This window comes from Nicotiana tabacum, chromosome 22 (genome assembly GCF_000715075.1).
Source record: "Nicotiana tabacum cultivar K326 chromosome 22, ASM71507v2, whole genome shotgun sequence".
NCBI classification, from domain to species: domain Eukaryota; kingdom Viridiplantae; phylum Streptophyta; class Magnoliopsida; order Solanales; family Solanaceae; genus Nicotiana; species Nicotiana tabacum.
Genome location: NC_134101.1, coordinates 54,201,772 through 54,214,390, shown reverse-complemented (window position 1 = coordinate 54,214,390; position 12,619 = coordinate 54,201,772). Strand labels below are relative to the sequence as shown.

The 12,619-nt window shown below is 35.4% G+C and overlaps 1 protein-coding gene across 1 annotated transcript; it reads right to left on the bottom strand.

The window, feature by feature from the left end:
* Positions 1-794: 794 nt before the first annotated feature.
* On the bottom strand, positions 795-8,748 carry LOC107784197 (protein argonaute 4-like). Its single transcript, XM_016605278.2, has 23 exons — positions 8,540-8,748; positions 6,635-6,874; positions 6,331-6,536; positions 6,016-6,249; positions 5,779-5,915; positions 5,600-5,697; positions 5,427-5,524; positions 5,123-5,291; positions 4,923-5,039; positions 4,738-4,845; positions 4,587-4,649; positions 4,289-4,402; positions 4,046-4,211; positions 3,849-3,961; positions 3,621-3,758; positions 3,413-3,543; positions 2,950-3,015; positions 2,496-2,559; positions 2,286-2,397; positions 2,144-2,217; positions 1,660-1,754; positions 1,489-1,520; positions 795-1,326 (listed from the first exon to the last, which is right to left on the bottom strand). The coding sequence occupies exons 2-23, from the start codon at positions 6,860-6,862 to the stop codon at positions 1,151-1,153; spliced, it is 2,739 nt and encodes a 912-aa protein (XP_016460764.1). The 5' UTR covers positions 6,863-6,874; positions 8,540-8,748; the 3' UTR covers positions 795-1,150.
* Positions 8,749-12,619: the final 3,871 nt, after the last annotated feature.

The following is a 12,619-nucleotide window of genomic DNA, read 5'->3' as shown; positions in this document are numbered from 1 at the left end:
TTTGTCTATGATATTTTTACTTTAATTTACTTAGTTTTGCCCTTTTGGGTATAACATTTGTATATTTTAGATTTAGGTATTTAACTCGTTAATATGAAAATACGGAAACCCAATAATATATATGGGAGATTGTCATAATATGCCTGATTTTGAAATTTAGAGTGTGTATACTTAAGTCATAATATCAGTGTATTTTGCATAATTCACTTTAGAACTAATTTTTAGTTTAATTGCATTTTGTTATCAAATATTCACTTTCAAATTTATTTCTTATTTCAATATAAGGGTGAGTTCGTGTGGATACGTCAAACTGAGTCAGAAGGGTAGTTTCAAGTTGGTTTAATTTTTCACAAGTGCTGATAAATGCTTGAGACTTATAGTCCAAGTCCAAAAAACTGTTTTTTTTTTTCGAAGGAAAAAGTAGTACTTTTGAACGGCAGAAATAATTTTGAAGAAGCTAAAAAAACTAACTTCCCCCATATGCACTTTTTTTAAAGTGCTTGGAAAAAAATACACTTAGAAGCACTTCTTTAAAACTTGATCAAACACGAAATGCATTTTAAATTAATTAGCCAAACACAAATTGTTTATCACCAAAATTACTTTTGAGAAAAGCACTTACGAGTTAAAAAACACTTCTAAAAATAAGATTTTAAAAGCTCGGCCAAACAAGCTAAGCTATTAGGTCCCATCTGTCATCTGGAAAATGAGAACTCTTCCAAAAGAAAATCATAAGCAGATCATAATAGTATACCTCCTTCAATTAAAGAACTTCATCAAACCGTTGAGGCAAATTTTCAGAAGGATCCAACCGAAAGCATATTTTTCGACGTACCAAGATCCAAGCATTACCATTTACATAAACAGCATACGCTCGGCATTGTCACGACCATGCCAAACTAGGTCAATCCCTATGCAGTACATGCAAAATTGTTCAAGAGAACCAAAGAGCGACAAAATGCATGGGGGACCTGAATATGGTAAGACCTAAATATTGTACCAAATAATTCACCTAAGAGATAGAGGAGCTTTGGGAGGTCATTGCACAAGGTTCAGATTCCATGTGCGGTTAAAACGGGACCTATTTACAGAAACCATTTGTCTAAGCATTCCATTAACCACATAAAGCTAAACTGGAGGCTCACAGGCCTCAACAGAAGAACATGGAGCTAGAAACGGTCTCCTGAAGTCGGGGCAACTGAGGAACAGTAACTGGACCGGCATTTGTCAGACCACCATGGCTTGATGATGTCTCTGACGCGTCCTCAAATTTCATCCATTGTCCAACTTGTGTGGCGGCCAAATGGGCATAACTTACTGGAGCCACTGCACAATGGAAAAGAAAACGAGGGTACAAACAAGATGACAACTAATCAAGCAAAAAATAAATAAAACATATATGCATGTGTGTGTAATCAAGCAAAAAAGATGAGAAGTGGTCAAGCAAAAAAGAAATATATTGCATTTTCCCATTATGTTTATATTTACCAATGGATATAGCAGTAGTGCTTCTTTGATATCTGCAAGGATTGAATAACAATTAGAATCGCTGCAATATTTAACAATTTAACTAGTAATAAAACTGAAAACTGCAGCTGTTATAATTTATAAGTTCAGATTCTGTCGAGCTACAAAGAATTCAATCTATTCAATACTCACACATAGGACAGATTATGAACAAGGTCTTGAAGATCATCAGGTGAAAAACCAACTTCATCCAACAACACATGGTAATGTGTAGGTCGAGTGGTACCCTACAGTAAAATACAAATAAGCATCATACGATAGAAATATTCCACCAATCTTTTAACAAAATGGCATAAAGTAACCTTTGATAAGTTTTTTACTGTAGGGTACCAAAATGGCACAAAGTAACCTTTGATAAACTACTAGACACAAGGATATCTACTGAAGCTTTTCTCAGCTGTATCTTGAATAAAATTCAAGAGTTTATGTATCATTGGGAATGAACAAGTTACTGGATTAACTGATTGTAGAGGAAACAACACCTTGAAGAGAAAAGGACTGAACATGAAAAGTAAAAAGAAAAAAAAGAACAAACTAACAAGTTATCAAAGGAGAAATCAAGCAGTAATTACAACTACTGCTTCAGCCATATAGCAGAACAAGAACAGAAACTCACAATCATGCCCGCATGGGCACACAGGTAGAAGTCATAGTTCCTTGGATGACAAACTTTGTTGTCTATAATTGTACCTGCACAAAACATGTGTAAATGACTTGATCGCATTGCAACTATTATTCGCTGTGACTTCTATTATTACCTGGAGGAACATTATCAGGAGATCCAGCCTGGAAAAACTTTGTATGATGATTTTTCTGAGCAACAATGATCACAAATTTGGGAGACCACTTTTCATCAAGAAACTTGCAGGCCTACATGCAGAGAACAGATGATTTAGACGAGAATCTCTCATATTTTCCAGATTCAAGTTCAATTATATCTTAGGACAGCATTTATCAGAGTGCAGAACCTCAATGAGCTGGTCCAGCTCAATGTTTAGAACTTGATTAAATTGTGATTCACTGACACCATCCCTGACATTTTTCAGAGAAGACCATTAGCAAAACCATCAAAGAGTCACGCATGTACCAAGTTCGCAGCTACGTGACAAAGAATTAGGCCGGTAAAACACACTGTGACAATGACAAACCATAGATAATGAGGACTATCAGCTACGCTTCATTCTCAAGAGTTGAGGTCAGCTACATGAATCCTCTTAAACAAGAGAATTAACTGAACAAAATGAGTGGAAAATGAAGTAGAACCATAACAACTCAGCCTCCAATTTCATTTCATGTTCAATACCAAGTTCTGAAGCATTTAGACATTCAGAATATGTGGATAGCTTCAATCATAGACCAATAGCACTTAGACTGCACATAATTTGCAGCAAACAAAATAGAGAACAGGCTGGGTTAGATCACCTGAATATTATTATATGCTCAGGCTTCCTTTTCCCGGAACTCACATAAAAATCTAGCAAAAGTTCCCTGCAATTTTGAAACTTAGTTATAATCAGGAACTTAATTCAAGGGAACCAAAAGGAAGCACCAAAAGATTTTTGATAGAAACCCCACAAACCATTAGGCAATTAGTTTTACACCATAACAAAAAGCAGCAAACCATTAGAAAGTGAAACCAAGCATGCGCCAACACTCTTGGGAAGCAACTCACTCAAGCTACAAAATGTAAACTATCATGCTTCCTTATCTAATACCAAAATATATTATCTCTAAGTGCAGCTAAACTGAATCAAAGATCACAATGTAACAGGCAGCAAGTTATTCTAGTGTACAAATTTAAGTTCCAAACAACCTCAGTTAATTCATTCCCCCACCCAAAAGAGAACAATCCAAGAGAAAACTAATCCTACAAGAACGAACTCACCTCATAATCCCATCGTCCTCAGTGTCTGAAACTTTCTTAAATAAGTTATCAATCATCTCTACTTTAGGAGATTGAGTGCGCACAGAAGCTCTATAACGAGATATTGAAGGCCACTGCCTTGAACTTACAACCTGATCAAGCAATAATATAGTGAATTTGTTTAAACAATTAGGAATAAAAGGTAATCATTGTCAGTGAAAGAACATACTGCAGCAATTGACGGAACATCAGACTGGCCGGGAGAGCCATGTGATACGTCCATTCCAAGAATCATTGTGGGAACCTTCGATACCATGGGAATGGATGGCGAATCCTCAACAGCTAACACAGAATTTAAACCACCAAGCTGCCAACAGAAATTGTGGGATGTTAAAGATTGAGCCAGGAAATGATGGAAGAAAGGAAGCACTGAACCAGATGCTCAGAGAACTCCCACCTTTGCGTTGATCTTAAGGAGAAGGTTTGTCAGGTACTGATCGTTGACTCTTCCAGGAGCCAGGCATTGGGTTACTATACCATAATCAGCCAGATTTTTCCTCTTCCATGGTCCTTCAAGTTTCATCAGTCGATTATGTTAGTAATTATTAGCAATTATATGCTTAGCAGTCAACAGAACAAGTACATCTGACTAACCATATATGTCACAATTTTTCCTCTCAGGAAGAAGACAAAGAAGAAATTTCGGGGCACCGGGAAGTTTTGACTGGATCTCTTCAAACATCTTTTCAACTCTGACAAGAGGTGGAGCCCTTCTAAGCTGTGGAGACTCTTCAAACACTTCAAATGGAGCTTCCACACTCTGAAACATTAAAGCAGGAATAATGAGATTCATCTTGTATACTCAATCTTTAAGTATTAGAACTTGATAAAACATACAATTCCTTTCATCTCTCCAATTCTTGTCAAATCTCTGACTAGGCCACGTATGTCACAGCGTGCAGAAAAGTTGACAACAGCCCAACGCTCTACCTTTGCTGGATCAAAGAATCTCTGCCATTATAGATGAAAATGAAAAAACTCAAAGCCCATCTTGACAACTACTATGCCGCAATCCCAAGCTTGTTTGTAGTCAAGCATATGAAGTCAAAGCCAACATTATCTTTAAATGAGATTATGAGATGAAATTCCATGGATCCACTGGAAAAATCATATGAGAAGATATGCTCAATTATACCTTATTATTAAAATTCCACCTGCCATTTCGTGAGAAAAGGTCATCTCCATTTCCTGCCTTTAACTGCCACATAACGAATATTTAACCTCAAACTCACAACATGAAGACTCGAAAACATAGCAAAAAAAAAAGAGTTTAATAGATAACATACCTTAGGGGCAGGCAGAACACGCCCTTCGACCTGGGTGAAGTTGCTACTGATTGAGACGCCGCTAGCACGAAGCAGAGGCTCAGCATCATAATTGTTGATTTTTAGAGCCTTCAGCAATCCAGTGAGAAATTAGTTAACTATATCCAGAGCATGCAAAAGATTCAGTTAGGGTAGAAGAGACCTACATTGCTCAAAATTTGCATTCTCTCTTGAGGCTTTTGCCTAGACTTCTCCACCAAGGAGGACCTCTGAAAGGTGGACAAGGCTTTTGTGTACCTTTGCAATGAGACCAACGAGCAGAGCTGCAACATTCAATGAAAAAATCAAAATTGCATGAATAAAAGACAATACATAAAAGCTGTAAATTTTAACCCAGTGCTTTCACCTCAACAGGGAAATAGGTGGGGCGCTTGGGCTTTCCAACATTGATGCACGGTAAATCAGCGGAATATCGCAAGTCTATGTTACGATGATTAACAAAGTAATCATAAACTGTCACTTCCGATGTTTGCACTTCACCATCCTCATCTTTGCTCCTCTGCTTTAGAGTAAACCTAAAAATGTCAAAACAAAGATGAGTTTTGCTCCATTTCATTATAGCAAAACAATGTCAACCATCCTGCACAAGTGCATCTTAGTCGTGCCAAGGTTGAAGATAACAAGAAATAACGAGATCATGGCACGCATACGTCTGCTCACGACAAGATTTTTCACTCAATCCAGTTATTTTGTACTCTTGGTTAGCGGGAGCAGTCTTCACCCTCAGATTCTTCAAAGTACGTTTTGCCTGATCAAATGTAGAGAATCCTTTGCTTAGAACATGATTACATAAGAAGATGAATAAATCACAAAAATAACACACCTTCGCCCAATCAAGTGAAAAGGGATCTTTTGCATTTTGGTTTGCAATCAAAAAGTCAACAACAGGTCCAGGCTGGATTATCATCGTGGTAGACACATCTGCGAACGAAGAAACCGCAAGATATTTGATCTCATTTTATTTGAGACAAGTATGAAACATAAAAAACCAAGAATGTTTACCAATGTTCAAAGACAATCCAGACTGAGTGGTTCGAAAACTTGAATGGAACCCTCGACATCCAAGAACACCACCTCCAACTTCCGCAAAATTCTTTGGGTCATTATGGAAAAAGGACTGTCGAACAAGCAGACAACCCCTAATACAAGAACAGTCATTACGCACCAGTCAAGAGAGGCACAAAAATACTTGTGCAGCAATCAACTCATCAAGAGAGAATAAATAGATATATAACTTACTGTTTGGCCGCATGTTGCCTTAAAATTATATCCAAAACTCTCAATGCTTCTTGAGAGTTCTCAGACTCTTGACCTCGCAAAGCATTCGCAATTGCCTGCATCGGAATCTTGGCAGCAAAGCTAATCTCCACCTTATAAGATTTTGATTGGTACGGCCGCCTTAATCTTTTCCTATCATTTTCATTTGGACTTCCATGTCTTCCAGGGCTAGAGTTGCCATTGTTCCCATTGTTCCTGTATATAAGGAGGAGCACAGAGTGAAAAATCAAAATAAAACTTGGGAACACGTAAAATTAAGCCACTCTGAGAACCAACCGATTAGATATAACGTCCTCTAGGACAACTGTGAACTCTAATTTATTTCTTGGTAGTGAACCAATGGTGAACAAGCTTTTCTCCCCATCGTATGCAAAATCCTTCCCAGCCAATTCTGTATCATATGTTTCATGCACTCTATCAAGAACTTTTCTGCCAATTCCTTTTCCCTCGACAGGTCGACCATCCTCATAAAATAGGGCGACCTGTTAACAGACAGAGTCAAAAATGACATGGATTTACATGATTGTATTCAGAAGAGAAAAGATAGGAACATATCAAGGAGAGGTATGTGAAAGCATACACTGTAATGAAAGAAGTGTCCGTCAACATTAGACACGTTCACTTTAAAGTGATTGGTAAGGATCGGAATCTTTTGTCCCTTGCTTCCAAGGCCACGCCTAGCCATGGGAACACGTAAAACCTTTTTCTTCACCGGCTCTGGTTCCGCTTTTGCTGGAGAGAAATCAGGCGGAATAGGGGGAGGAGGGGGCAGAGCGTCTGTTACTCCACTATTGTCTTCTTCAGCCATTACCACAATCCTCTATAAAAAACAGGACAAGCTTCAGAAGATCCTCAGGAGAACTGGAAATTTTATGCAAAGATCTTTTGTAGGCAAAAGATGCACTTAGGAGTAGTCAATAAGAGAAACTGAATGCAGACAACTACTAACCGCAAACTAATAGAACATAACCAGACAATAGGGTTAGGATAAAAACAAAATATCATTTCCCGTTGTTGATCTTAGATACCAAATGAGTTTTACCTACGCGATAACACATGACATGTCAATTCAAAAAATAATAATAATGGATAATGAACATAGTGATTTGATTCTGCAAGTCTAGCCAAAAGAAAAAAGATTCAAAGTGATGTAGCCAACGCTGCAGCCAACAATGAGGTCATAAACCAAGCAAGAATCATAGCAAGTAATTCACTTCCCAAATAAATGCAAATAGGTGAGTACTATGCCATGTCATTTTGCAAATACAATTGCTATAAAGTTGCACAAAATCTAGAAGGTTATTATACAACTGAAATTACAGTTTTCAGAAAAAGGAGGGGAAAAAAAGGAAAATGAAACATTAGAAAAACCTTTTCCTACCTGTCCCCTTTCTCTTGGTCGGAATTACTGACTTCCATAAAAACAAAAAGGACTAGAGACTAGAACCCAACAACATAACATTCATTCAATCATTTTTAAAAAAGACACATCACTTTCTGTAAGCCGCTTAAAATTGCAACATTATGCCTCAAAGTTGGGCATGATAAGAAAACTATCATTTGCTAAATCTCTGCATGAATTAAAATACTGCACATGTGAGCACCATGCCAATAGTAACTTTTTTCAAAAATTTAGTACTACATTAAGGTCAACATTTTTACCAGTATATTTTTTCATAAACTACAACATCTTATATTGTATACAATTGCAGCACAATTTAACCTAAAATCAGAAAGCCCAATAACACTTCAAAATTTTAACACTAAAAAGTTCGTCAAAATTTTCAATGGAAAACACTATCAAATAGCTAGCAGCCTGACACTATTATCAATCTGCAACATACATTTTCCACTTACCATACAAATATTAGAAAAAAGTTTTCAGGAAAAACATTTTATAAGAAATTTCCAGGGAAAATATTTTCCTTCTTAGCAAACACCTTCTAAGTGGAAATATAGAGCATATCACAGAAGAAAACATAATAATACTCCCAAAAAAAATTAAATAGCTTGACCAGAGGCAAAAAGATGGAATTCAAGGCAAAAAAAACCACAAGCATTACTACTAAAGGGCCATAAACCAAACAAAAAACAAGTCATAACACGCCCATGCAAGAAGAAATAAAAAAAATTAAAAAAGCACCAAGAAAAAACTTTTGGAATTAAGTCTTCTTCAGCTTACTGGTTCTGAAAAAATGTCAAATTAAACAGCCTTCACCACCACAAAACAGCAAAATTTTCATTAGAAGCACAATAGACACAATTTTCAACTAAAAACCCCACTAATATATTATTTCAACTACATTGCACTAATAACAAAAACCCAACATACAAATCCCAGAAATTTTCATTAGACGCACCAAAAAGAGGAAAACAAAGAAAGAAAATACTTAAACCACACTAAAAAAACTACATTGCACAGGTAACAAAAGAACCCACATACTATACTTCAAGAAAATATCAAACATAGCTAAAACTACAATACCTAAAGCTCAAATGAGTCGGATGAAGAACCAGTCAAGAGTTGAAACCCTAACGTACGACAAAAGAGAAAAAAAGAGTGAGGTAGTAGAGAGATAAAGAGTGACAGAGAAGAGGACTTTATTTTATACTGCGTAGTAATTTTCGACAGCAACTAGTGAACTAAACACTGTCCTTTGACCCCCACGTGTCCCCTTCGTTATAATCTATGTTCTCTGGAAAAAATTTCAAAATTAGTAAAAGAGGATAAGGGGAAAACCCAAGAAAGGGTAGAATGGACATTTTGAGCTTGTTTAGTGGTCGCTTTCTGATTTTTGGTATTTATTATATCCAGAAGAGGATTGAATTAAAGATTGTTTATGTCATTGTTTGCAAAAGGCCAAAAGTGAAAAGTGGGTTAGTGCTTTGCAATTCCAATCGATTAATGGGACATATGAAAGAGAATGTTTCCCACTCCTATCTTCCAAATTGATCGACACTTCGTCAACTCTTATCTACCGTGAAATATATTCTCAAATTTATTTTAAAAAATTTTATTCGGGTGAAGTTTGATTTGAAAATAAAAATATGTTTGGCCATTAGTTTTTTAAAATATATTTTAATTTTTTTTAGAAAAACATGAAATATTACTTATACGCACAAGTTCTAAAAACTATCATAAATAATCAATAGTATTTTCATCAATAACATTCATTATCATTATCGCAAATCATAATTCTGAACATAAATAAATTTGGTACAAAATTATCATTTTTATAATGAACTACATAATACACTATCAGATGACCGAGAAGACGAAGCATCATTATTACAAAATAATAAATTGTGGGCTCTTTTATAAAATATAAAAGTTTAGACAATTTTTAAAAAATGTAATAGTAATATGTTGGGCAAAAACCAACTCTGAGAATTTGCCAAAATATGGATAAAAATTATGAACAAACTTGTATTTGCCAAAAAATATTGGCAAAAATTTGACAAAATTTATGGTCAAACGGGTCCTTACACTACTAAAAAATTAAGTTTTAGCGACGAACAAATTTTGTAGCTAAACAGAAAAAATTATCGCTAATCTCATTTAGCGACGGGTTATCAAGAAACTCTGCTAGCTACGAGCGTTTTAGCGACAACGTTCGTAGCTAATTACAGTTTTTTTTTTTGTAGTATTAGTTGTCCACTATGACTTTGCATGTTCCTTAAGAAACAATAAATAAATTGTATAATTTATGATGATACCTATTTTAATTGTTGTATAATCTTAATAAATTTGAAAAATAATTTGGAATGAGTAATTAATGCTAAGGGAAAAACAGAAAATATAAATTATTTTTCTTTTGATATGCGAAAAGTGACAAGTAAAAATAAAAATTTATTTTTAGAATACTTGATAACTAAAAGTGAAATGAGGAAGTATACGATAGATTGTTGAAAGACCATAAAAGGAAATTAAAAAGAATTTTAAAACGGCAGAGGAATTTTGTGATATTCAAAAAGTGGAGATTTATAATAGCGATCGGTAGAAACATTAAATTCCAAACAAACAGAAGTAAAAGATTTGAAATAATTGTCATTTACTGATTATTACTTTTTGTGATCCACTTTAATTGATTTTTTTGTCTTTGTTGTGGTCCATAATATTTGACTTTTTAAGATATCAAGAAATAATTAACTTATTTTTTTTTAAAGTTGTTCTTGGAATAAAGAGCCTGAGAATATTTGTTACTCCCTCCGATTCACTTTAATTTATTTTTTGGTCTTGTTCTTTTGGTCCATAATATTTGATTTTTTTCAAATATCAAGAAAGAATTAACTTCTTTTTTTTAAAGTTGCTCTTAAAGTAAAGAGACTATGAGTGTTTGTTATATTTTTAATAAACAAATTAAGGTTTATATGGTCAATTGCATTGTTAATGAATGCTAAAAGATGGATTCTTTAATATGTGTGAAAATAACTAAAATTTACTTAAAGTGGACCGGAGGGGTATATTTTCAATGAACAAATTAAGGTTAACATGGTTAATTTTATTGTTAATTAATGTTAAAAGGTGATTTTTTTAATATGTATGAAAACAACTAAAAAATTAATTAAAGTGGAGCGACGGGAGTAATTCTCCTTTTCCTGCCGGTATTTAGAGTCTCTATTAAGACTTAATTTCATAGAGAGCAGTGATTTCCACCAAAAATGTCACATCTCCATTTACATATTTTTAGTCTTTGAGAATTTTTGTTTAATCTATTAACCTTTTGTAACAATAATCTAATTCTATTTATTACTACACTATAAAACAACTTAGTTCAACGTAAAGAGTAATGGCTCTTCCATAATTATCAATGATAATAGTTATTTCTAACACTTTGTGCTAGTCATTATGGAATGAAGTTGCAAATCAATCACATATTTTGCGACGATAAATGTGTTTGTATTGAAATAATTGATTGTTTGCTTAAGAAGTAGCTTTTCCTGTAGCTAAAACAGCTCTCTAACGATTTCTTTTTCAGGAAATCCAACTATTAAAATGATTTAAGTGTGTCTCTATTAGGTTGATGATTAACCAATTATAACGGAAAGAAGAGAAGGAAATCCTAGATAGGATGAGAGAGGAGAGAAGAGAAGAAAATCCTAGATAGGATGAGAGAGGAGAGAAATTGAGTCGTCTCCGAACTGAGACGAGACATTCCAAATTATTATATCTGAATATTTGCATGATAATGTGTGTGTATATATTTACAGTAAAAGAAAATAGAAAGAAACTAAAAATGACAATTGGGCTAAGTATCTTCTATTGTTACTGGGTTGGGCCCTTTCCTTTAACTGGAGTGGCTAAGTCCATATCTGGGTTAACACCCCCCTCAAGCTGGAGGGTGAAAACACACCAAGCTTGTCAAGAGTGCTGTAATTAAGCTGCCCACATAGAGCCTTGGTCATAATATGAGCTAGCTGGTTAGAACTGGAAACAAAATGCAAAGAAATAAGCCCAGAATTCAAACACTCACGGACACAATGGCAATCAATCTCAATATGCTTCGTACGCTCATGAAAAACTTAATTTTTTGCAATGTGAAGGATAGCCTGACTTTCACAATGGACTGAGACAGGAGAACAAATATGAAGACCAAGATCCCCAAGTAATTTGACCAGCCAACAGATTCGACCAGCTACTGTCCTTAGTGCCCTGTATTTAGCTTCAGCGGAAAACAGAGAAATGGTGGGTTGTTTCTTACTTTTCCAAAAGAGTGGGCTCCCACCAAGTGTCACATAAAATTCAGTAACAGATTTGCGAGAGATAGCACAAGAAGCCCAATCAGAATCAGAGTATGCCTCAAGAGACAAGTCAGAAGAGTTGGAGAGAAGTACACCCTGAGAAGGGGCAGCTAACAAACATCCGAGAACATGGAGTCCATCCATCATGTGAGGAACATGAGGTGTCTGAAGAAATTAGCTCAAACGTTGGACAGAAAAGGAGATATATGGTCTAGTGTGCGGCAGAAAATTGAGCTTGCCAATGAGCCTCCAATACTGACTTGGATCAGGTAGAGGGTCACCCATGTCTAGGGTCAGCTTAACAGAAGGATCCAAAGGAGTCACAACAGAAGAAAAGTGATAGCAGTTGTACTCAGCAAGAAGATTAGTAGTAGATTTATGCTGACTCATGATATAACCCTAAGGAGTCTTGGAGATTTTCAGACCTAAGAAATAGTAGACTGACCCCAAATCCTTGATCTTGAATTGAGCATCCAAAAAGAACTTTAGGGATTTCAGTTCAGTGAGATCATCTCCAACCAATAAAATATCATCAACATAGATAGCCAATACTACTAAAGAACCAGAGGAGGATTTGGTAAAAAGAGAGTAATCATTGAGACTGTAAATGTAGCCCCTTGAGAGCAAAGCCTCGGACAGTTTTGAAAACCAATGTATGGATGTTTGCCTAAGGCTATAGAGAGATTTCTTGACCTTACATGTCGGAGGAACTGAAGAATAAGCAGAGGAGACATCAAGACTAGGTGGAATTTTCATATAGACATCCCCATGGAGATCACCATGGAGGAAGGCATTATTAACATCCAATTGGTACACAATCCAA

Bases quoted from the DNA above. Each gene is read 5' to 3' on its own strand.
- LOC107784197 (XM_016605278.2), bottom strand. From the start codon at position 6,862: ATGGCTGAAGAAGACAATAGTGGAGTAACAGACGCTCTGCCCCCTCCT. The intron at 6,537-6,634 runs GTATGCTTTCAC...GTCTGTTAACAG, and splicing joins GACACTTCTTTCATTACAGT to GTCGCCCTATTTTATGAGGA. The intron at 4,846-4,922 runs GTAGGTCTCTTC...GGATTGCTGAAG, and splicing joins GAATGCAAATTTTGAGCAAT to GCTCTAAAAATCAACAATTA.